The sequence below is a fragment of the Hyperoodon ampullatus genome (genome assembly GCF_949752795.1).
Source record: "Hyperoodon ampullatus genome assembly, chromosome: 7".
In the NCBI taxonomy this organism is placed as follows: domain Eukaryota; kingdom Metazoa; phylum Chordata; class Mammalia; order Artiodactyla; family Ziphiidae; genus Hyperoodon; species Hyperoodon ampullatus.
In genome coordinates, this window is record NC_136920.1 from 3288859 (window position 1) to 3313635 (window position 24777).

At 51.8% G+C, this 24777-nt stretch overlaps 1 protein-coding gene across 2 annotated transcripts in view; it reads left to right on the forward strand.

The window, feature by feature from the left end:
• The first annotated feature begins 7683 nt into the window (after positions 1-7683).
• The window catches only part of AP2A2 (adaptor related protein complex 2 subunit alpha 2), a 64721-nt gene continuing 47627 nt past the window's right edge, over positions 7684-24777 (forward strand). For both annotated transcript variants that reach the window (XM_079707986.1, XM_079707987.1), the window contains exon 1: positions 7684-7773. In XM_079707986.1, coding sequence (XP_079564112.1) covers positions 7707-7773 — 67 coding nt within the window. In that variant the 5' untranslated portion in view covers positions 7684-7706. The remainder of the gene's footprint in view (positions 7774-24777) is intronic.

Genomic DNA, 24777 nt, shown 5'->3' on the forward strand with positions numbered 1-24777 from the left:
TGCGCCTCTGGGACGGATTGAGGGCACAGTGGCCAGCGGTTTTAATCACAAGGCATTTTACACCTGATCCATGCTGACAGATTCTCCACCCATCCCTAGCTGTTCCCAGCAGTTTCCTGCAGAAAACCGCATGGCCCGTCCCTGCTCGGCCAGCCCTGGGACCTGCTGCACGGCTGTTTCCCCATTTCTGCTGCTCAAGAGGCCACTCCCTGAACTGAACTTCGTTTTCTTTCTTCCTACTCAGGTTTCCTTCTTTCTCTTCCTCCTATTTCTGCCAGACAACTCCCACGGTCTTCCCAGGGGCTGGGGGCTGGTGGGTGTGATGAGGCATGTCACGTACCAACCGTCAAGTGTCACTGGGCATCTCTGCGTTCCTGGCACCCAGCTCAGCCCTGAGGCCTGACCTGTGGGTAGTGACCCCAGGTCAGGCAGAGCTCTGGAGAGGGCCCCAGGAGGCAATGCTGAATGCAGCCCTAGGAATGCCAAGGATATCCCAGCAAGGGCAAAGTTCTCTTAGTGAGGAAGACATTTAGTCGCCTTAGGATCCCTTGAGAGCAGAGATATTTGGAGCTAAAGAACTGCAAAGTTGGACTTCCCTGGTGGTCCAGTGGTTAAGAATCCAGCTGCCAATGCAGGGGACACGGGTTCGAGCCCTGGTCCGGGAAGATCCCACATGCCACGGAGCAACTAAGCCCATGTGCCACAACTACTGAAGCCCGCGTGCCCAGAGCCTGTGCTCCGCAACAAGAGAAGGCATTGCAATGAGAAGCCCGTGCACCTCAACGAACAGTAGCCTTCACTCGCCGCAACTGGAGAAAGCCCAAGTGCAGCTATGAAGACTCAGGGCAGTCAAAAATAAATAAATAAATAAAAATTTAAAAAAATAAAGAATTGCAAAATCCATTCAGGGTTCACTCTGGTCCATCATGGCAGACCCCGAGAGCAGGCAGGCAGGAGGGACAGGGAACCTGGCGCCAGCCCCCCTCTTCAGAGCCCCCACCGGGCAGGGTTTGGGGGTCTTCGGAGTTGTGAGCACAAAGCTGTCAGCCTCCCAGCTGGCAGAGCTGGTGCCAAGGGGCCCCAGCACCTAGATTGAAAGCTGACTTATTTAAATGGGTCCAGCCACAGGAAGATTTAGAATGAGGCATAGGAAGTTTTAAGAGAATCTGAACCAAAGTGTTAGCATTTACAGATGAAGTGAGACTTGAACACATTTGGTAGTGCATGTTCCTGGAACATTTGAGACAACTTGGGGTTCACCATTTTAAATATTTAATCTATTGAGTGCATGAGTTCTTGAAGCACCCGAGATTTTGTTGTCAGTTCAGACAAACTAGAGTACATAAATGGAAGTGAAAGATACTTAATTTATAAATTCAGTTTGAAATGCTGAAAATGCTTGAGTTTGTCGATGGCACAAAATATTATGCAGAGGCCCCTTAAAAACAACCATAAAACCTGCTAGGCTTATGAAGGGAATATGGGCTTGTAAAACGGAACTTAGCAGGTTAAAAAATTAGGTTTTGAAATTATAACTTTAATAAATCGAATCCTAATTATTTAAATTTAATGTAAATCTGAGTATAAACTCCTTGCTCAGACCCGAAACCCTAACCCTCAGCCCCCATCCCTGGCCCTTCCTCAGGCCGTGGCAGCCTGAGGAGCAGCCTGCCCTGCCAGGTGCAGGCTCTGAGCTGCGAGCCCAGGTCTGGCCCACCCTCGCTCTATCCTCCTCCTTGCCCCCCGCCTGTTTCAGTGGGCACCAGAGGACATGCAAGGGCAGATACAGGCCCCGTGGAGCAAGAGGGTCTTCAGAGGCAAGCTCTCCTGCTGCCACTGGGCCCCTCCCCCATGTTCTGGGGACACCTGCAGGGCCAGAGCACCCCACCTTGGGGGCATGCGGCCAGCCGAGGATCCCCAGTCTGAGGCTGCCTCTCCAGGAGGGCCTGGAGGGCATCTCTGTCTTATTATGGGGAGCCCAGTACCTGGTCGACACCCCAAGAGCACTCATACCTTGTTGCTGGGGGTGCCCGGTGGCCGTGGGGCTCCTGGGGTCGGGCTTGTGTCTTCCCTGGGGTGGCCAGTGCTCTTGGGTAGGGCGAGGGTGGGGTTCCTGGCCCCGTGGGCAGCCCTGAGCCTCTCTTTATTTGCCAAGTCAGCACAAGGTAAGTTGTTTTCCTGGCAGGGGCCACCCGTGCCTTGTCCTATCTTAATGGGGAAGGCTTGGCCAGGGGTCACGCCAAGGGCAGGGCCCAAGCCACTATCACTGTCCTATCACTCCTGGGCCTAGAAACATTCAGCTTTGAGGCCAGGAAGAGGGACACATGCAAGGATTTCCTGCTGCCGAGCCCTCCTCCAGCTCGTGGATGGAGACACCCTCCCTGGGTGCTGGGATAAGCAAAGTCCAGAGCAAGAAGGGAGAGGGAGCACGGCGAGTCATGTGCAGCGGAAGCTTCCAGATATGGCTCCAGAGCCAGCACAGCAGATCTGCTGTGTCCCACCCCCACCAGCCCATCTGGCCGGGACCGGGGTGACTGCTGTGACTTGGGCATCGTGTGCCGTCTGGCATGTAGCTGTCCAGTCAGTGGCCGGGCAGATGCTAAGCCCTGAGGTAGACTTCTGCGATGGGCAAGTGGCCGTGCACAGGGTTGCGTGCTCTGTGGTGTCAGTCATGGGTTTTAATGCTTCTCGCCATCCCACAACCCACGTGAAAATACCCCATAATGAAGGGGAGGGGTGGTACGTGTGTCGACGAAGCCAAATGGGCAGCGTTTCTTGGTGGCTGTCATGGGGCACGTGGAGTGGTGGACCCTGGAAGGTTGTCCACGTCCCTGCCACAGCACCTGTGACGGTGACCTTCTTTGGAAATAGAGTCTCTGCAGATGTGACTTAGGATCTCGGGAGGAGTTCATCTTGGATTTAGGGTGAGACCTCAGTCCAGTGACTGGGATCCTTATAAGAGGAGAGAGAGGAAGGTCCAAGATACAGGCGCAGGGGAGAAGGCCACGGGCTGAGGGGTCCCGCAGCCACCAGAAGCTAGATGAGGTGGGAAATGGAGTCCCCCTCAGAGCCTCCAGGGGAACCAACCCTGCACACATGTTGATCTTGGACTTCCGGCCTCTAGAACCGTGAGAGAATCCATTTCTGCTGTTCCTAAATCATCAGCTGTGGTTATCTGTTATAGCAGCTGCAGGAAACTGCTATAGTGGTGCTGAAAGTCCTGAACTGATATTTTTAGGTATGTTTTCTTTCCTAAAGCTGTTTTTCTCAGGCTAATCTTAAAATTGGCTTATATTCCATCAGCCCACCCTGGCTGGGCCCTTAGGGGAAGGAGCTGCAGTAGGTGAATGTCGGCCTGAGATGCCACAAAACACCCCACAATATGAGGCCCATTCAGTAATGGACGGCTGGCTGGCTACCAGCATGGCTGAGCCGGCCTTTAAGGTAAAGGGGTGTATTTTTCAACAGGTACCTTAGGGAGACTGGAGGTCCTGGTTCCCTGCTCTGGGGGTGAACAGGATGCCTGAACTGGCAGCATCCTGGGGGGACGCTCCACCCCTCCCCTGGTTGGCGTCATCAGCTGCGTTGCTCCTGAGGCTGATGATTGACAGTGCTTGTAAGGCCCCTTCAAGCCCAAGGGGAATGGACGTGAAGTGGTCTTGATGACAAGCCACAGGACAGGATGGTGGGGGGCATCCTGACATGTCCTAGGCCCCTAGAGCACCAGAAACCCCAATGACACAGAACCGTCGGGCATGGGAATAGGTGTTAATTAGTATCTAGGTTCGGCAGGTGTAGCAGAGCCCCCAGCCACAGTGGCACAAACACGGGCAGCTTGCGAGCTAGCGCAGTGCAGGGTGTGGTCCAAAATGGAGCTCCAGCCATCAGAACCGAGCTCCAAGTATGTAGGATGGAAAAGGAGGGTCAGGATTCAAAAATCATGTCGCCAAACGTGTGTTTTGGGTTGAATTGTGTCCCCTGAAAGTTCACATGTTGAACTCCTCAGAATGGGACCTTATTTGGGGTCATTGCAGAGGTAATTAATTCAGATGAGTTCGTGCTGGGTAAGATGGGCCCCGGGTCCAACATGACTGGTGTCTTTGTTAAAAGGGGAAATTTGGACACAGAGAGAGACATGCATCGAGGGAAGATGGTGTGAAGAGACACAGGGCAAAGATGGCCGTCTACAAGCCGAGGACAGAGGTCTGGGTCAGATCCTCAGTCACAGCCTCAGAAGGAACCAGCCCTGCGGACACCTTGATAAACAAATTCCAGGCTCCAGAACTGGGAGATAATACATCTCTGAATTCCTTTCTCTACATCATATGCAGGAATTTCTGGCATCTCAACCTTGTTTTAACCCAGGGCCACTGAGTCCAGCTTCCAGGCAGTCTGGCTGCCCAGGCAGACTCAGCTGATCCAGATGGCTGGGTGCCCTGTGGGACTGGGCCGCTCTCTCAGAATCCATCCTACACACATTCTGCAGAGTTCGGTCAACAGAGACTCAACTTCCTGCAGTTCTCCTGGCAGCTAAGCCTTTCCAATCCGGGTCTGATTTTTTTTAATTTTAATAAATTTATGTATGTATGTATGTATGTATGTATGTATGTATGTATGTATTTTTGGCTGCGTTGGGTCTTCATTGCTGTGCGCGGGGGCTACTCTTTGTTGCAGTGTGTGGGCTTCTCATTGCGGTGGCTTCTCTTGTTGCGGAGCACGGGCTTTAGGCATGGAGGCTTCAGTAGTTGTGGCACGTAGGCTCAGTAGTTGTGGCACGTGGGCTCAGTAGTTGTGGCACACGGGCTTAGTTGCTCTGTGGCATGTGGGATCTTCCCAGACCAGGGCTTGAACCCATGTCACCTGCATTGGCAGGCGGATTCTTAACCATGGCGCCACCAGGGAAGTCCCCGTGTCTGACTTTGTGTTGGGACTTGACTCTCCCAGGTCGTAAGGGATGGAGCCGGGCCAGGGAGCTTTGAGGGGAACTGACTTTTCTCTTACAAAGTAACCCCTTCAAGGGATGTCATGACATGGTCTTCAAGTATGGGGACAACTTTGCCCAGAGAGGGGAAAGGGGCCGTGAAGGGGGCTACTGGAAAGTAGGGGTTGGGGTCCCCTGGTCTGCCATATTCCCCCTACCCCCCTTCTCTGGGCCCCACCAGCGTGCCAGCTTTTACTGAGGGCAGCCGGGGAGGCCATAGATTCACCTTCTGTGTCTCTCTCTCTCTTTTTTTTTTAAATTTATTTATTTATTTATTTTTGGCTGTGTTGGGTCTTTGTTCCAGTGTGCCGGCTTCTCATTGCGGTGGCTTCTCTTGCTGTGGAGCACGGGCTCTAGGCGCATGGGCTTCAGTAGTTGCAGCACACAGGCTCAGTAGTTGTGGCTCATGGGCTTAGTTGCTCCGCACCACGTGGGATCTTCCCAGACCAGGGCTCGAACCCGTGTCCCCTGCATTGGCAGGTGGATTCTTAACCACTGTGCCATCTGTGTCTCTTTTGTAACAATCCGAATCTGCCGTGTGTGGCTCTGGGCTCAGTTTTATGGCTGCGAGAGAGGAGACCCGCTGTCATAGGCAGGTTCCCACATCCCTAAGGTGAGCGGGCAGGGGCTTGAGCCCGTCCCTGTCCGCCAGGTGGTTGGGCTTCCTTCGAAGTCCCCACCCACCACAGAGTCCATATCATTGGCATATCATTCCTGGTCAGCACAGGTAGCTCCTGGGGGCCCAGGACGCCACATCCTGTCCCTGAACACACATGGCTGCTCAGGGCCTCTAGCCACGCCTGGACCAGGCTGCCAACCCCAATTTTCTGGAAGGTTATTATCTGCAACGCACTCCAGAGATTATGGGAAGGAAACTGGGTCACTCATAAAACTGACAGGCCCAGGTACAAGTGGAGACACAGCCAGCTAACGCCACAGGAGCCCCCTGGATACCACGGCCCTGGGCTCTGGGCTCCCTGGCTTTCATTTCTTCTCCTTTACGATAAGTGTTGGGGCCCTCCCCTCCCACTAGACACGGAAGGAGAACCTGGGAACCAGCAATGGCTACAATGGGACACATGTCCAGTTCACCCAACCCAAGAAACGAAGCACTGCATGCTGCCGAAAGTGACCTGTCCCTCGCTGAGGAGTGACCGTGCTCAGGGAGGGCCGCATCGACTCAGGCCCGAAGCCCGACGACTAAGTGATCTGCAGGGCAGTGAAGGCGGGGCAGGAGGCTGGAGGCTGGGGGCTTTCGCACAGCCAGCTGTGTCTCATCAGGCCCTGGGACCACCCCACAACATACACACACGCTGGTGGGAAGCAATCCCAGGAGGCTTGGGAAGCTCAGGGTCAGCAGTGAGAGGAGGCGGGATGCCTGCCCATCTCCAAGCCCCTCCTCCCAGAGGCGCCTCCACCCTGGGCTGAGCTTGCCCTCTGTCCATGCCCTGCATGAGCCCCTGCAGCCTCTCTGCATTGCCCTGCCCTGTGAGTGGCTGCCAGGGGTGGGTCACAGTCTCCTCCTCTGAGTCCCCTGGCCTGGCTGTGGTAGGATAATCTCCCGGCCTGGGGATGCAGGCCCTAGGGGTCTCTCCCTCAGGAAGCCCTCTGCTGGCCAGCCCTTTGGAAGGTCTTGGAAGGTGGTGAAATTGCTGCCTTATAAGGATTCGGGTCTCCATGGCTTCTGGTTCCCCCCAGGGGTCCCAAAGGACCAGAGCCTGGGTGCTTCGTCCTCCTGGCCAGGGTCCACCCGGGCCTGTCCTCTCAGCGGGAACTGAGGAAGTGAGCCAGGGTGGGTCTGGGCTGGTTCAAGGTACAGGGCCTGGGTGATCCCAGATGAGAAAGGATCCTCTTCAAAGCCATTCTACTTCATGAAGGAGAGCTCGGCAGGGCCCCTTGCTCTCCAAACAAACTCCCTGGATTCTGTGCCTGCCTAGGGCCCTGCAGTGCGCTGCAGGTGGGCCGCAGTGGCCGTCCTCACCTCCACCTCCCCAGGCTGCAGAGGTTCGTGGTGCCAACAGTGGCAAAGGGTGTGGTTGGTCAGTGAGAAATCGGATTCAAGACTGGGCCCTGGTCACCTGGTGCTGTCAAGGGATGGCTGTGGAGAGTTTTCTCCGCTCGCCCTCTGTAAAGAAAGGGGCTGGCTCTGGACAGCCCAGGTGATGTGCAGCAGGCCCCCAGAGCTCTGATGGAGACTGGTCCCCCAAGGCCGACAGCAAGCTGCCCCAGGACCTCGGCTGGGCAGGGCGGTGAGAGGTCTGGGGGGAGGGTCGGGGCGGTGGGGTCAGGGCGGCGGTGCGTCCCGGGCAGGGGTCGGGCGCTGGGGTCTCTGGTGGGAGCCAGGGTACTGGGGATCCGGCTCGGTGGAGCCTGGTGGGCGGGGTCGGGGCGTCGGTGGCCCCGGGCAAGAGAACCCGCAACCTCCAGCGCAGCCCCGCTCGCTGCCTTGGTCTTTCGGGCCGCCCCGCGCCTGCCTTTACGGGCCCTCCACCGACGTGCTCGCCCCCGCGCCCCGGCCGCCGTCTGTGGCCGCGCGAGCGAGCGTGCGCGTGCGTGCGTGCGTGCGCGCACGCGGCGGCGGCCCCGAAAGCGGCGCTGCAGCCTGGGGCGGCTCGGCTGAGGCGGCTCCTCCCCGCTCTCGCTCCCGCTCCCGCTCCCGCTCCCGCGGCCCGCGGCCCGCTCCTGCTCCGGGCCCGCCAGCCCAGGCCGCTCCCCGGGCCCGAAGATGCCGGCCGTGTCGAAGGGGGACGGGATGCGGGGTCTGGCGGTCTTCATCTCGGACATCCGCAACTGTGAGTGGCCGGGAGCCGGACCCGGCCTGCGTGGGGTGGGGGCGCAGGCCGGGGTGAAGGGCTGGCCGGCGGGGGCCTTCGGGGGCTGGGGTCCGGGGCGCGGACCTGGCGGGCGGGGGTCCGGGGATTGGGGGCTGGGGTCCGGGGCGCGGACCTGGCGGGCGGGGGGCGGGTGGGGAGCGAGGTGAGGACTTGTCGTGGGGGCGGGGTCAGGGGTGCGGGGTCAGGGGTGCGGGGGTGAGGGCGGCGTTCCGCAGCCGCGCCGGGTCTGTGGCACCGCTGAGGGGCTTCTGGCGAAGGCGCCCCTCCCCAGCATGATGTCATCTCGAGCAGTCGGCCCGTCTTTCTAGCAATGGAGCATTTAACCCAGCGTTTTCCAAAACAGCGTGGCTTTTCCCTGGGAGTGGGACTAGCGAAACCCGCGTCTTGCCGGGAAAGCAGCTCCTTGACCTGGGTTCTGGCGGCTTATTAGGCCCTGATTAAAATGACTCGTTCCCGAGGGAATCTGGACACCGGGCGGTGGGGGGTTGGGATGGCTTAGGGGAGCTGCTGCTCTGCCCGCTGTCTTCCATCAGGGACAGGGTTCTTAGCGACATGTGTCCCCTCGGAGTGGAAAAATCCACCCCAAAAAGTGCAACGGCCGGCAGGCCGGTGGGTGCACTGTTGGTCCACTGATACATTTGACTTTGGTGCGCAGAAACTCCTGTTGCTTTTCAGGTAGCTGTCCCCTTTATCTAATTAAAAAAATAGACACAAAGCCAGTTTCCTGTCTGGTTTTATTTCTTGTTTGTTATCCACCAGACGTTTGTGGATTTCAACACCTGAGGTTTCGCTATATTTTAAAGAATGCTTGTGACTTCATATACTGGTAAATGCTGTTGTCCTGAACCCTCCCTTGGTCCCGTCACCTCCTTAGACGGGGATGGAGGACCCAGACTGTGGAAGGTTAGATTTTCTGTCCCTTCCCTTTCTCTGCAAGAAATCGGTGTGGAAACACACCCTGAGGTCTATGCTTTTACAAGTTGGGCAGTATCCTTTCTCTCTTTCTTTGCGGTGTAACGTGATTTCATAGGCAGTAATATTCGTAATCGTAATGCGTCTTGGAAAGCTAAGTGTGGGTGTGCTACTGCTTCAGGAGACCCCTTGGGCCAAAGCTTAGCCACCTTAAATTAGCCATCACATCTGTCCTTCCATTTTGGAAGAAAATTGCATTGGGCAGGTCATTGAGATTGCAACCCATTTTCTTGGACAAGTGATCATCTACGAACTAGATGTGTTCTGTGCTGGGTCTGCCACATAGCGGAGACTTGGCTGTTGACTGAGTGTGGACAGACTTTCTCCACCCCGCACGGTGGCATTTGGGGCTGATCACTTGTTGTGCGGTGCTGTCCTGTGCTCTGCAGCATCCCTGGTCTCTACCGCCTAAATGCTTCAGTTGTGACAACCAACAATGTTTCCAGCTGTTACCCTGCAGGGCACAACCCCTGCCCCCCACGCCCAGCCTGAGCCCCTGGTGTAGACCCGTGAATAAGACAGTGTCTTCCTTGACGGAGCTTCTGCAAGAAGATGCGCCTAATCCTTCGGAGGGTGTGTGTGGGGGGCAGTGTTTAATACGGCCCCTGCGCAGAGCCAGCTTTCCTCGCCGTCCTGTTACCCCCTTATCGGCCGCGGCGCTGTCCTCTGCCCTCAGAGCAGGGTCAGCAGCTCATGGCCCCGTGGCCCGTTCCCCCCCTCCCCGCAGTGGAAGCCCCACGGGGTGGGGGCCGCGTCTGTCTGGCCCACCACATCATTCCCCCCGGCTGGCAGTGTGGTGTGAGACGACACCCAGTGGATGAGGAGACAGCGCCCAGCTGGGGCCTGCTCTGGCTGAAGGGCATCGCGGGCCGAGGCCGGCGGGCGTGCCCACGGCGGGGAGGAGGAGCAGGTCTGGCTGGAGGTGGGGTCGGACAGCGAGCCCTGGTGGGAGCTGCTGCGAGCCGAGCCCTTAGTAGCGGGGAGAGGGGTCCCTGCTGCCCCTGCCCGGCCGGCTCTGCTTCCCTGTTGTGAGGGTGAGCCAGGTGGCCGGGCTCTGTGGGGAGAGGGCAGCCGGGGCCACGGCCATGGAGCTTGGTCTCCTCCACTGACACGGACGGGTGGGTTTGGAGCTGAAGTATCACTGAAGCGTTGCAGCTCTACGACCGCAGCTCCCTCTTCCCTTTCTGCACAACGCAGTCTCTTAAACGCCCCCCTTAGGAGCGAGCTCTGCCTCGGGCTGTGCCTCACTTTGGGATCCGCTGCCATGGACGGGCTTGGAGTGCTGCGCCTCTTTGCGCTGGTGGCAGTGATTGTGCTCCAGGATTTGAGAGGTGCCCATGTCCTCGTGTTCCGTGGAGCTTTGTGACTCAGGTAGAGAACCAATTCAGTGCCCCAAAAATTAACCTGGGGACTTCCCTGGTGGCACAGTGGTTAAGAATCCGCCTGCCAATGCAGGGGACACGGGTTCGAGCCCTGGTCCGGGAAGATCCCACATGCCGCAGAGCAACTAAGCCCGTGAGCCACAACTACTGAGCCCGTGTGCTGCAACTACTGAAGCCCATGCGCCTAGAGCCCGTGCTCCACAACAAGAGCAGCCACCACAGTGAGAAGCCCGCGCATCGCAACAAAGAGTAGCCTCCGCTCACCGCAACTAGAGAAAGCCCACGCACAGCAACGAAGACCCAATGCAGCCAAAAAAAAAAAAAAATTAAGGTTCATTTTACTCTTGTCTGTACATTTAAAAAATGCTGACTTTTTGAAAAAAATTGCTCTTCTTGCATATTTTCTTTTGCACTCTTCTGCATAATTTACATTCCTTAGAAACCGATTTAGGAAGTATGTGACGAGGCCCCTGGGAGGGACGGACTACCAGGCTGGAGGAGGAAGGAAGGCTTTGGTCTGGTTGAATGTTTCTGCTAAGACTGGTGGTTGCTGCTTCTAGGAAATACCTGTGTATTCTTCCCTGTGTTTCCCTTCTGGCTCTTCTGAAGGGGTGGAGGGGGTCACTCTGCTTCTCTTAGGAGACGTTGAAATGCCCTGGTGATAAGTGTTCTCATGCTACATACTCAGCATTACTTTTCTTTCCTCTTAAAATGATTTTTGCTCTGTTTTTTTTGGCACCGACACGTGTCAGGATTTTGTAGTGGCGGAATTATTGGAAAGGCTGTCTTTGTGGGATTAAAAGGCATTTCTGGGCTTTAAAAAAATCTAATAGACCTGAGGGTAAGATTCAGGAGTGCCGTGGGAAAAGGCGTCTTGCATTACTGTGACCAGAGAGCAGGGCTCTGGCGGGAGCTCTGAGCAGGAGGGGCTCTGTGTTCCTTGAATGTCACTTGCAGGTTCTTGGGCACAAGGCCGGCCTCCCAGAGCTCAGATTTCAAAACTTCTAAGCCGCCAAGGATGGAAAGTCTTTTTGTGAGTCTGTGGCAGACTTGTCTGGCGCTGTGCTGCCACGAAGCTGTGTGGTCCTTTCCCTGTGAGCTGGCCTCCGGGACGCCCTGGGGGCCCACGGTCACATGCTGTGCTTCCTCCGAAAGGCTGAGTGGTTCTGAGTTCTGGGACAAGGTGGGCCTCAGGTTTTGGATAATGGGTGGCATCTGGGCTTGTTGTGGAAATGCTGCTGGGGTTCTGAGAAATGGAGCACGCAGCCCTGGTCTCCTGAGGTGCTTGCAGACAGAGAGACAGACAGGGTGGGAGGTGAGTTCCCACCAGCATGTCCGTGTGTATCGAGCACCTCCTGTGCTCAGGACTCCTGTGACAGGCATGCACCCCTCCCGTCCTGCCCCTCCCTCTGGTCAGCACTGGCGTTGGACACGGACGCTGCATTGGGAGCTAGAATGTCAATGGCTTCTGTCAGCCTCTGGCGGCTGCAGCGCGGAGTAAGTTCAATGACTTCACTGCCAGCTCCGCGCGGTAAACGGGATGGTACTCACTGGAAAACAGAAACGAGCAGTTTCCACTAGGCCACGGGACGCCTAAGATGTTGGATTACAAAACTGTATTTACTGATTTTGGCGCTTTTCCCTCTTCAGAATCTTCCTGACTTTGGTATGAAGGTTGACACAGCTGAAACGTGTCATTTTATTAGGAGGAGAATTGCAGGATAGGTTCCAGTGGGCATTCCCTCGTGGAGGTGGGAGCTGAGGCTGTGGGAAGAGATCAGCTCTCGCCCTCTGTGCTGGAAAGAGGGCTGTAAGGGTTCGGCCAAGGTGCGTCGAATAAAGACCACATAAGGAGGAAGTGGCCCTGTTTTAAAACAGTGCCTTGGAGACCGACTTGGGAAGAGGACCTAGAAGGGTATGGGGATGGCGCTGTGGGGTGCCAGCAGGGGAGAGGCGAGGCCCAGCCTAGCCACAGGCGCTGTCAACTGCCCACCGGGCACAGCCTCTGCGCAGCACTGTCTGCAGTGGAGGAGGGCCAGGGCTCACAACCACCTAGATGAGAGCGAGGGAGGCGGGGCCACCGAGGCTTCTGTGGGAGCCGCCAGCGGGGACGGCGGGAGACACCCAGCTGTGGGGTGGGCCCACGGTCTGGCCCTTGCAGTTTGTGTGAGTCGGGGTGTTACGGATTTAAGGAGGGCAGTGATGTGCCTGCAGCTGCCCTGTGCCCAAGAAAGAGAGGAACCCCTTTGCAGGGAGGCTGACACCCTCTTCCCTGGCGCGGTTCTGGCCCCGTGCAGCTCCCTTAGCCTCCTGGTACCTCAGGAAACAGGGAGTGGCTGGCTGACTGCTGCATGTGTTCATTAAGGCAGAAACTTCTGGCCAGTGGTTTGGGTCAGATCCTGATTCTGTCCCTTTTTCTTTCTCACTTTTGCAAATTGTGGCCCTAGACAGCCTGGAGTCTTCATTTTGCCTGACGTTTAAACCCAGTGAGGGAATTCCCTGGCGGTCCAGTGCTGTCACTGCCGAGGGCCCAGGTTTGATCCCTGGTCGGGGAACTAAGATCCTGCAAGCCATGCAGCGTGGCCAAAACAAACAAACAGACAAACAAAAAAACCCCAGTGAGACTTGCAGTGGTTTTGCGTTCAGCCCTCTCTTTGTATTCGGGATGTTTCCCATGTGCGGTTCTCTCCACCTACCCCCATCTACAGGATTGCTTAAAAGTGTGGAGACCAGAATCCAAATTGGGTTGCTTGGCTTGTATTTTGCATTGCAAGGTCTGTTTTGTTTGTTTTTTTTTTCTTTTAAAATCCTTTCTGATGGCAACAGAAGGGTGTCGTGAAGATTAGTTATTTAGTGTACTTAGAGCACCTTGAGCTCCTTAGGGCGGGCAGTGCTGTGGGGATTTGTGTTTTGCTTTTTCTGTGGCCGGCCTTCCTTTGTGTGATGGGGTTGAGAGGGCAGTTATGTGTTTCTATTGCACTTTGAACAGCATTGAAAAAGGGCACTATGTTGATGCTGAATAGTTTTTTAAAGCACAGTAGGAAAAATAGAACAAAAAAATGAGTATTTTGGAATACCTTTGGACTGCATTTATTGCTATTGAAAAATACAGTTCAGTAGCTTTTTTGGGGGGGGGAGGGAGTCTTGTACAGTACAACCAGACCTGAACCTTCTTTTGAACCTCACTGTGCCTGTGAGAGCGAGAGTCTCCTGGGATGGAGCGCGTGCTGACTTGGGCCAAGTAGTCTGCATAAGCCCTCCTTCCCAGGAGCACATTTCTCACAGTCTCAGGGACTTCTGTCAGTTAGCTTGCAGCTTCTGTTCAGTTCATTCCCGGGGTTCAAACTTCCGTCGCCTCATTACTTTACTACGGTTCGAGTTGTCCTTGCCTGGAGTAGCGCAGCCAGCTTTCCCAGCACTGAGAAAGTGGAGGAAGAGGGAGGTGGGAGGGTGATTGTCTGCGGGTCCGTTGGTGCTGAGTCGTTCAGTTCCCAAGGCTTGGCTTTTCTGAGGCTGTCGTCCATGGGGTGGGGCCGTAGGTCCCTTGCGTCTATGGCTTCCTGAACTGTCTTGCGGGAAAGCTGGTCACAGAGGGAGGAGATGCGCTTTTGTTGGAGCTGATGTCTGTCTGATGTGCATTCTCTGATGTAGCATTTGCTGTAGATCTAATATAAATCTCCTTTATAAGTAGCCAAGGAAACATTGTTTTTCACATTATGTTCTTGTTGTTTTGCTATAATTTTGATACAACCCCAAGAGTGAAGGGTGTTTTGAAGGTGTGTATTTCAAAATTTATTCCTTTATTTTTCTGGATTCTATTTTTTGACATAATTATTTAATTCATTCATTCATTTGAGAAATCTTTTGGGTGCCCATTGTGTGTGGGCATTATTCTAGGCACCGGGGATTCAGTGCTTAACCAAACGGACAAAATCCCTGTACTTTCAGAAACTTAAATTCTTGTGAGAGTAGACAGACAGAATAAACGACAAGATGGGTTTTTCTCGTTGATTTTGTCTGTCCGCTCTCACAAGATTGTGCATTCTAGCCTCCTGTGCCCATCTCCTCACTTCACTGACACCTCTGGGCTCCATTTGGGTCCCCTGTCCCTAGGCAGTGAGCCGGGCAGTCGTAAGGCCCCTCTTGTTTGTTTCCTGACTCTCAGTGACCGCTGTTTTCCATAATCTGTTGTCCAGTGTCTGAAAACTATTGTTTCATCTAATTTTGTTCAGGTTTTTAGTTGCCTACGGTGGGAGGGTAAATCCTATCCCTGTTGCTGGCCGGTAGGTTTTGGGGAGTTAGACAGCCAAGACTGGAGTTCAGAGGCAAGGTCTGGGCTAGAGGTAAGACTAGCCCAGACCTTGGCTGCATTGTTTATAGGTGGCTTTTGATACCAGGAGACTGGGAAGCTGACGGAGGGGGTGGAAATCATCACAAGCACTTTATCTTTGTTTACACATCTGATCTTCATGGTGATACTGTATAGCAGGCACTAAGGTCCTTCCTGTTTAATGGAGGAGGAGCCGAGGCCCAGGAGCCCAAGGCCCTGTCTCTGGAGTGGTTGAGCGAGGACCCAGACCCAAGCTGCTGGGCTCCAGGTCTTTCCTCTGAACCACAGTGCTGGGCCAGCTCTCCAGGCGGACGGCCAGAGCTCCTGACGTGCCAGCCTGAAGCAGCTGGGCAGCCTGGGCCAGTGAGGAGGGCTGGTCAGGTGGGTCACAGGAGAGGACTGAGCAGGGCTGAGCCCGACGGGGTGGTTTACAAGAGAAGAATTGGGAAACGAGAGTCTCATCTCTCTCGGAGCTTTGCTGTAAAGAGGTGGTGACGCAGAGGGTAGAGGGCAGGTTGGCCCCTGTTGCTGCCCTGACACAGGAGCACGCTTTTAGCAGCGTTGAACAGCACTCCTGTAACGCCTCGTGTTCTGCGGATCACAAGTGGGCATGGCCTGGCAGCAGGGTGCTCTGCCTGTCTCCCAGGCAGAAGCCAGGGCCCCTTCTGGAGACTCTGTGGGTGACGCTGCTTCCACTCAGTCCCCACATTCCTTCTCTCACGGTCCTTCCCCAGACCCCTCGGGGGAGTCCCTGTCGGGATTTGGATCTCCCTGACCTCTCCCTCCAGGCAGGGAGAGCCTCCGCTCGGAGGTCGGAGGGCTCTTGCGATTAGACTGGGCTGCTTGCATGACCTGGGTCATTCCCCAGTCTTGGTGACATCTGCAGAGTTCCTTTTGCCCTGGAAGGTAACTCACGGGATCCTAGTATTGGGGTGTGGGTGTCTTTGGGGGGGCATTCTTCCTATCACAGTGGGGTCAGGAACGCTTTTTTAAGATTAATTCATTTGCTCAGCAAATTACTGGGTTCCTATTTTACACAGTGAGCAAAAAAACAGATAAGAGTGCTCCCATGTGGCGTACGTTCTAGTGAGGTAGACATAAAATAAGTAAGTATAATGTACAGTGCATCACGTACTGTATTAAGGGGGAAATAAAGGGAAAAATAAAAGGGGGTTGCAATTCAGATAGGGAAGCTGGGGGTCAGGTGTCCCTGGAGTGCTGGTAGGCAGGTGGGGAGGCCACAGGGGCTGGACTTCGGAGCCAGGGGACGGGGAGAGGTGCATGGTGGGGATCTCGGAGCCGGTTAGGAGAACTCTGGCTTTCACCCTGTGTGACAGGCCGAACCAATGCAGGGTGAGCAGAGGCTGGACTTACCTCTGGGGAGAACTCCTGACTGTTGGGTTGAGAAGAGCAGGGGAGACCGGTTAGGAGGCTCTGAACCAGGTGAGAAAGATGAGGACCTGCTAGGAGGTGGGAGGTAGACCGTGTTTGTTGGCTGATGGGAATGACAAGGGCCAGGGGAAAGTGGAGGGGCAGAGGTGCGGGGGGAGGTGGTGCTGGTGAGGGAACAGGCGCCCCAGCCACCAGTGATGGGGGAGGGAGGAGGTGTTGGAGGAGAAGCTGTGAGGGGGCCCCTGGGAAGAGCTGGCAGGGCCTCCCTGGGCTTCACATGTGAGGCCAGCCCAGCAGAGCTGGGGGTGTGTCACCAGGCACGCTCAGATCTCCAGGCTCACCTGCCAGTTGACCATGAATTGGATTCAGCAGGGAAGGGTTTGGCCAGCAAGTGCTTAGATGGAGAAGAAGGGTCGGGGCTTGGTTTATGTGATGGGATTGAGGCTGGTAAGGGGGTGAGGACGGGGAGAGGGACAGAGAGAGAGTGGGTTGTAAGTCCTGGGGGCGGGGCAGTGGGCTTCAGAGTTTGCTTATCTGATGTAGTGAGCTGAAAGGACGGGCCCGTGGGGTCCCTGCAGTGGAGCGTGGGGAGGGTGACGGTTGGAGCGGTGGCCCTGGTGGGGCCAGATCTTCTGAGGAGCCAAGATCAGGGCTAGCGGGTTTGGGGGTCGTTCATCTTGGAATGGCAGGGAGAGGGCTAGGGTTACAGTAAGTGCTTGGATAGGTCTTCCAAATTACATTCATTTTTGCTATTTTCTTGTCCTCAATTAAATGTTTAAAAAAATGAAAATCAAGAATGTAGTTTAAGAAGTTAATTATAAAACACTTGACCCTCACCTCATTCCCCCATTCCTAACCTCGGAGTCAGTTATTTTCATTTTTATCCATCTCTTCTAATATTTACTTTAAAAAATGTGATTATTCTAAATTACATACCATTCATGGGTGTTTTTCCCCATTTAGTCATTATTTATTAACTTCTTACTGTGGAAGATGAGGATTTAACTTACCTAAGCTTTCCTTTTCCCATTCTCTAGTAGGTCACAATATTTTATCTAACTAATCTGTAACATTTAATTAATGTCTGAAAATATTCTTTTTAGCTGAGAATAATGGTTTGACTCTTTCTTTAATTGAACTATATTTGATTTACAATGTTGTGTTAATTTCTGCTATGCAGCAAAGTGATTCTGTTATACATATATATTCTTTTTCATATTCTTTTCCATTATGGTTTACTACAGGATATTAAATATAGTTCCCTGGGCTCTACAGTAGGCCCTTGGTGTTTATTCATTCTACATATAATAGTTTGTATCTGCTAATCCCAAACTCCCAATCCATCACTCCCCAACCCCCTGCCCCTTGGCAACCACAAGTCTGTTCTTTTTGTGACTCTGTTTCGTAAATAAATTCATTTGTGTCGTATTTTAGGTTCCAAATATAAGTGATATCATTCAGTATTTGTCTTTCTCTTTTTTTTTTTTTTTTTTTTTTTTTTTTGTGGTACGCAGGCCCCTCACTGTTGTGGCCTCTCCTGTTGCAGAGCACAGGCTCCAGACGCGCAGGCTCGGCGGCCATGGCTCACGGGCCCAGCCGTTCCGCGGCATGTGGGATCTTCCCGGACCGGGGCACGAACCCGCGTCCCCTGCATCGGCAGGCGGACTCTGAACCACTGCGCTACCAGGGAAGCCCCTGTCTTTCTCTTTTTATTTCACTTAGTATGATAATCTCTAGTTGCATTCATGTTGCTGCAAATGACATTATTTCATTCTTTTTTATAGCTGAGTAGTATTCCATTGTGTGTATGTATACACACCATCTTCTTTATCTAATGGGTCAACTCTTAATTTGGCGTTAGCTCTTGCCCTTTTTTTCTTTTTTGGCTGGGCCACGCGGCTTATGGGATCTTAGTTCCCCAACCAGGGATTGAACCCAGGCCCTCTGCAGTAAGAACACAGAGTCCTAACCACTGGACCACCAGGGAAGTCCCTGACTTTGCTTACCTTTTAACGCACCCATTGCTCTTCAGCCCCAAGCTTTCGGACACGACTGTAAGATCCTCCTTAATGTGACTGGACACAGCAGGTGGCCTCTCAGCACCTCCTTCCCCTGGCGGGAACGCCCTTCCTGAGTGGTCAGTTCTGTTGTCTTCTGGACAGGTCATTGTTGCGCACACCGTCCTCCGGGGACTTCCCTTCACATAGTCCTGAGGGTTTTGTCTCTGGCTGAACTCCTGTTTTTTGAAGTCTGCCTGTGTGTCCTCTGGGCTTGTGCTGGTTTGCACTCGATTTGGTGGTGCACATCTTTTGTGCACGTGACACAGTGCATAGGAGGTAAAATGGTTTTGAGGTTTTGCATTTTTGAAAAAAACAAAAGCATTTTTTACCTTCATACTTAATTAAGAATTTGGCTTGGGTAGAATTCTAGACTGGAAATAACTTTTCCTCAGTTTTTTTTTTTTTTTTTTCGGTACGCGGCCTCTTACTGTCCGGAGCACAGGCTCCGGACGCGCAGGCTCAGTGGCCATGGCTCACGGGCCCAGCCGCTCCGTGGCATGTGGGATCTTCCTGGACCGGGGCACGAACCCGCGTCCCCTGCATCGGCAGGTGGACTCTCAACCACTGCGCCACCAGGGAAGCCCTTTTCCTCAGTTTTGAAGGCATGGCTCTACTCTTAGTTCCTAGTGGTTTGAAATGTTCACATGCTGTGTCCAGGTGTGGCATTCAGTGGATTTACTCATTCTGGAAATTCATGTCCTTCGGGTTTGGGGAAATGTTTTTGTTTTATTTCTTTGATAATTTCTTTTCACTTTCTCCTTTTTCAATAATCCTCTAATAATAGTTGAAATGTGGACCTCTTGGCTTACATTTTCTTACTCTTTTATCTCTCATCTTCCATTTCTTTGTCTTTGTGGTATTCTGTTTTCTGTGACTCTAGCCCTTTTGAATTTTTCTTTCTCCTATCACTTTTACAATTTGAGGGCTTTCTTTTTTTTTATTGAACTATAGTTGATTTACAGTGTTGTACTAGTTTCTGGTGTACAGCAAAGTGATCCAGTTATACATATATATTCTTTTTCATATTTTTCTCTATCATGGGTTATTACAAGATATTGAATATAGTTCCCTGTGCTATACAGTAGGACCTTGTTGCTTATCTATTTTGTATACAGTAGTTTGTATCTGCTAATCCCAGACTCCTAATTTATCCCGCCCCCCTTCCTGCCCTTCCCCTTTGGTAATTGTAAGTCTGTTCTCTATGTCTGTGAGTCTGTTTTTTTTTTTTTTTTTTGTAAATAAGTTCATTTGTATCATATTTTAGATTCCACATATAAGTGATACCATGTGATATTTGTCTTTCTCTGTCTGACTTACTTCACTTAGTATGATCATCTCTAAGTCTGTCCATGTTGTTGCAAATGGCATTATTTCACTCTTTTTCATGGCTGAGTAGTATTCCATTGTATATATGTACCATATGTATACCCATACCTCTGTCGATGGACACTTAGTTTATTTCCATGTCTTGGCTATTGTAAACAGAGCTGCTGTGAACATTGGCGTGCATGTGTCTTTTTTTTTTTTTTTTTTGTGGTACGCGGGCCTCTCACTGTTGTGGCCTCTCCCGTTGCGGAGCACAGGCTCTGGACGCACAGGCTCAGCAGCCATGGCTCACGGGCCCAACTGCTCCGCAGCATGTGGGATCTTCCCGGACCGGGGCACAAACCCGTGTCCCCTGCATCGGCAGGCAGACTCTCAACCACTGCGCCACCAGGGAAGCCCCACATGTGTCTTTTTGAATTAGAGTTTTCTCTGGGTATATGCCCAGGAGTACGATTGCTGGGTCATGTGATAGCTGTTCTCTATAGTGGCTGCACCCATTTACATTCCCATCAGCAGTGGAAGAGGGTTCCCTTTGCTCCATATTTTTTTTTTTTTTTGGCCCCACGTGTGGCATGTGGGATCTTAATTCCTCGACCGGGGGACCAGGTATTGAACCTGTGCTCCCTGCATTGGAAGTGTGGAGTTTTAACCACCGGACCGCCAGGGAAGTCCCTCTTTTCTCCACATTTTGAGGGCTTTCTCTCTCTCTTTTTTTTTAATTGAAGTGTAGTTGATTTACAATGTTGTGTTAGTTTCAGGTGTACAGCAAAGTGATTTAATTATACATACATATATATCTATTTTTTAAAAGATTCTTTTTCTTATGGGTTATTGCAAAATATTGAGTAAAGTTCCCTGTGCTATGCAGTAGGTCCTTGTTGGTTATCTATTTTGTATATAGTAGTGTGTATATGTTAATCCCAAACTCCTAATTTATCCCTCCTTGCCCCCCTGAGGGCTTTATTATTGTCTGAGTGCTCCTTTTTTGGTGGCATCTGGTTCTTAAAGCTGTATTTTCTTGTATTTATGTAAGAATATTGATTGTTTTGGAGTTTCCTTCTCTACATAGCCTCTTTACTCTGAATTCTTTTTCTGTAGGTTTGTTTTGGTCTCTGGCTCATGCTGTGAGACCATCCTGGATGCCTGGTGGTCAGTGTCTGTCCACTCACGTGGACTAGTGTCAGCCAGCATGGGTAGGGCTTTGGTGGAGGCCTCACTGTGTGGTGATGGGTGAGGGGTCTCTGTTTCACGGAGGGAAGCTGTGTGTCAGACGTGTTCTTCAGAAGAAGTTCCAGGCTCCTCTCCTGCTCGGTGGGGTAAGTGAGTGTGGGGAGTCTGGATGCCGTTGTCTGGGTGTGGGTATCTCACCATTCAGGGAGTCTGTTGCTCACTTGTGTTTTTCCGAGTGTGGAGCCTCACCCTAGCACGTGGTGGTGTCACCAGTCCTAGAGCTCCTGTGTCCCTGCTCTTCCAGAGAGTAGGCCTGTTGTCTTCAGCTGGGATTAGGGGTCCAGGTGGCCTGGCTCTGGGGTCTGGTGGAGGGGCCTGCGGCTCCTTACGTAGACTTCCAGCTCGTCTTCCTGATAGCCACCTCCTGAGGCACCCAGCGTCAGGTTCTGTGACAGACAAGGTTCGCTTTTTACTGGTTCTCCCTCTTGCGGGCGGCTGGGTCCCTGTTTGCTCTGTCAGGCTGAGTCAGTTAACCACTTGGCCATTTCCTTCCAGTGTCCACAGCTGTTGGGGTGACTGCTCTTGTGCTCTTGTCATACAGTTTTCTCCTTTTAACTAAGTTTTTGACTAATTTTATATGACACACACACACACACACACACACACACACACACACACACAGCCATGCAGACCTTCATAACCTTTGGATTTATACTACTTTGGATTAACCACTCCTTGAGGGAAGGTCTTGGGAGAGAATAGTTTGACTTTCTGCACTTTTACCTTCTACTTCCTAAGTGGAGCAATAATACCTTTTATTATTAAATTAATTTGGGTGGGTGGTTCTCACTATGCAGCTTGTTTGGCACGAGTTTCTAAGCAGAACTTTAAAGAGAACATGTGACTCTGTGGCACTTACTTCTTACTTGAGGAAGGCAAGCAGGGTGGGCCTTGTTCTCCGCTAACAGAACACTGCAGGCTGTACTTCTGCACACCTACTTCTTATGGTTCAGTTTATAAGGCTCTGAGGCCCAGAAATCAAAGCAGGGGAGATAGGCGTCTCATAGGATTTTGTTTCATAGACACGGTCTGTGTTAATGAGGCAGTTTCTTCCCGGTAATGGAATATAGTAAATGGAAATTGTTTTTTGTGGTGAGGTCAGTGGATTCTATTATGGGCAATGATGAGTCAGTCCAGGAGAGTTTGGATACCTAACTTTTCAAAGAGTTACTTTAAACCCTGAACTGAAACTTTTAAAAACAGAAATATTTTTAGAATATACTTTACCATGGTGGAGGATGAAAGGGAGACTACCTTAGGTAGGGTATTCATAAAGGGCCTCTCTGAGGACGCAGTATGTGAGCTGGGTCCTGAGGGGCAAAGGGCTTGGGGTAGTCTAGGGCTAGTTCTGCTTCAGGACCTGAAAGCCAAGTGCAGCTGGAGCATCATGAGTGAGAGGGAGAGGAGCAGAAAGGAGCCAGATCGCTGGGCCTTGGAGGCCCTTCCCTGGCGGGAAATCTGAGTTCCTCTTAGGTGTCCTGGAGGAGGCTGCTGAAGAGAATCAGGTGAGTGACAGGTATACCTATACATGAAGATCACCCTGGCTTCTGTGAGGAAATAGATTGGAGGAGGCCAGAGTGGAAGGTGGAAGTTGTTACAGTCCATACAAGAGATGTTGGTGGCAGGGGAGATGGTGAGAATAGTGTATTTTTCTGGAGGAAAAATGGACAAGACTCCCTGATGGATGGATGTGAGGGAGAGGGAGGGCCTCAAGAGAGAGTTTTCTGTTGGAGATGAAAACATCACCCGCATTGGTGGCAATTCTGGTGCTCAGTAAATATTAGTTGTTTCCTAGCTCAACTGCTTAAAAGCTCTTGGGGCAGTTTTTAGCACAAGTACTCAGATGTCTGGTGCTGTCATTGAGCACACACTCTACACTGGGTGTGCATTCCTCACCAGATATCTATTGAGCACCTATTAAATGCCAGGGACTATAGTGGTGAATAAAACACACAGAACTGCCTCCTCCTATGGAGCTTACATTCTAGTGGATGGAGATAGAAAATAAAAAGAAAATCGTATCGTATGTTAGAAGACAATAAGTACAAGAGAGAAAAATTAAGGAGAGAAGGTGATGGGGAACATGGGGCTGTGGGTTTTCAACTTTAAATAGGGTGACCAGGATTGGTCTTGCTTTAAAGGTAACCGCTGAGCAAAAGACTTGAAGGCACTGGGTCATGTAGAAATTGGGGGGGGGGGTACATCTTAGATAGAGGGAACAGCAGGTACAAAGGCCTTCATTTTGGGGGGAGAGATAACCAGTGTGTGGAGGAAATAGTAGGAGGCCGTGTGTCTGCAATAGGGAGCCAAGAAGGAGGTTAGGTAGAAGGTTAGGTGGGGGTACTGAAGGTGGGGAGACGGGTCACAGGGCCTGTGTAGAGCATTGTAAAGGTCATTGCTGTCTTCTTCTCACATGCTAAACACTGAAGATAATGAGACATGAACTCTCTCTGCAGAGTAGCTCAAGCCCTTGTAATGCAGAGTGGTAAGTGTGTGAGATGAATGGTGAAAATGAGGGATGGTCAGTTCAGCAGGACGAGCTGCAGATGGTCAGGAGAGGGTGGTCAGGCATGGTAACATGGGGTAACGCCTGGGTCAGGCCTTGCCGAGCTGACAGGGCATAGGGGGATGATCCATGAAAGGGGGGCGCACCATGCATCACACTGCAGCGTGACATGAGTGGCAGTGGGACACATTCAAGGAGTTGTGGGTGGTTCCTGGAATGAGTAGTGCCTGGTGGGTCGCGGGGTGTGGCAGGAGAACAAGGTGGGAGGAGCAGGCCATAGCCAGATCATGGGGAACTTCCTCTGTGGGATGTGGGCCATGGACATATCTTAAACAGGAGAGTGACACTATACAATTTATTTTTTTATTAGTAGAATAGTAATTTTGAATGCGAAGGATGGATTTTAGACTAGGTTTAAAGGCAGGAAAGCCAGTTAGGAAAAGATTGATTGCTCTGGTCTAGAGGAGATAGCAAGGGTCTGAGTCAAAGCAGTAGGAGTGGAAAAGTAGGGGTGGATTTTGGAGATACAGAAATCAGAATTGACAGGAGGGGCGAATGGGTAAAGTACTCTTTACTCATAGTAGCTTTGACTGTATAGCAGAAACACCATTTAGTAAGAATGGTGGAGTGAGGATCTCTGTAAATCTACTCCTCCATAAAAGCAGTGAAAACACTGGTAAAAATGGTCAAAATAAACTTCGTTGGAACTCTGGAAATGAACCAGAAATTGACATAATCTCAGGAAGATTTATTCAAGAAAAACTGCTGAACCTCCAACTTGACCTACTGTCATTCTCCTCTCCCATGGTCTGTGGTAGCATTGAAAGCCATCAGCCTTGCAGCCATGGTAACTGAAAACCAGCAGCCTTGCAGCCATTGGAAGGGACAGATGAGATTTGGAGCCCCTCAAAAGTCCTCTTCTCAGAGTGTTGTTACTCTTTGACTGGCCTTGCAGCTTTCTGGAAAAGCCCCATTTGCAGAGCTGTCATTATTTGATCTCACTCACTGGGAAGAGCCCTACCCTTAGTGTCTTTGTGGCAGACGATCAGTGGCAGTTAATATCACAGTTGGGGGCAAACAAGAGTCTGGTCAAAATCTTAGAAGAAAGGTACGAAGAATGACATGCTATTAGGGGGCTTTGAAAAGCTCTGATAGATTCCTGTGGATCTCGAAGGCTGCACAGAGGCAGGACTGTGTATATGCCTAGGAAAGACTTGAGAGGGCCCTAGTCTCTCACCTCTGTCTAATCTTGAGTCCCTCCACAAATAAGAAGTGAAGGCAAAGGCAGAGTTATAGCTCACTGAGTACCGAAGGTGTGCCTCAGCACTCGCACAGTTTCTGGGCAGTGTCTGGGACACTTATTAGTTCAACACATTTAAAGAAATTCCTGACCAGTCATTAACTGACCACTAAGCTAAGTGAGCAAAGACTTATAGTAACTGTAAACTATAGGGAATTGTAGACTTTACAGAACTAGTTTAGTAAAGTCACTAAACAAATAACTATAGCAATAACAGTCCCTGGGAAAGGGGACAGTCTGAATTCCAGGGTTGCCACAGTGTATTACCTGAAATACTAGTTTTCAGTAAGAACTTATGAGATGCACAAAGGAACAGGAAAATATGATCTATACACAGGAAAAAAGTAGTCAATAGAAACTATCCTTGAAAGGGTCCAGATGTTGGACTTAATAATACTAGACAAGGACTTTAAATTGGCTACTACAAATATGTTCTAAGAACTAAAAGAAACTATGTCTAAATA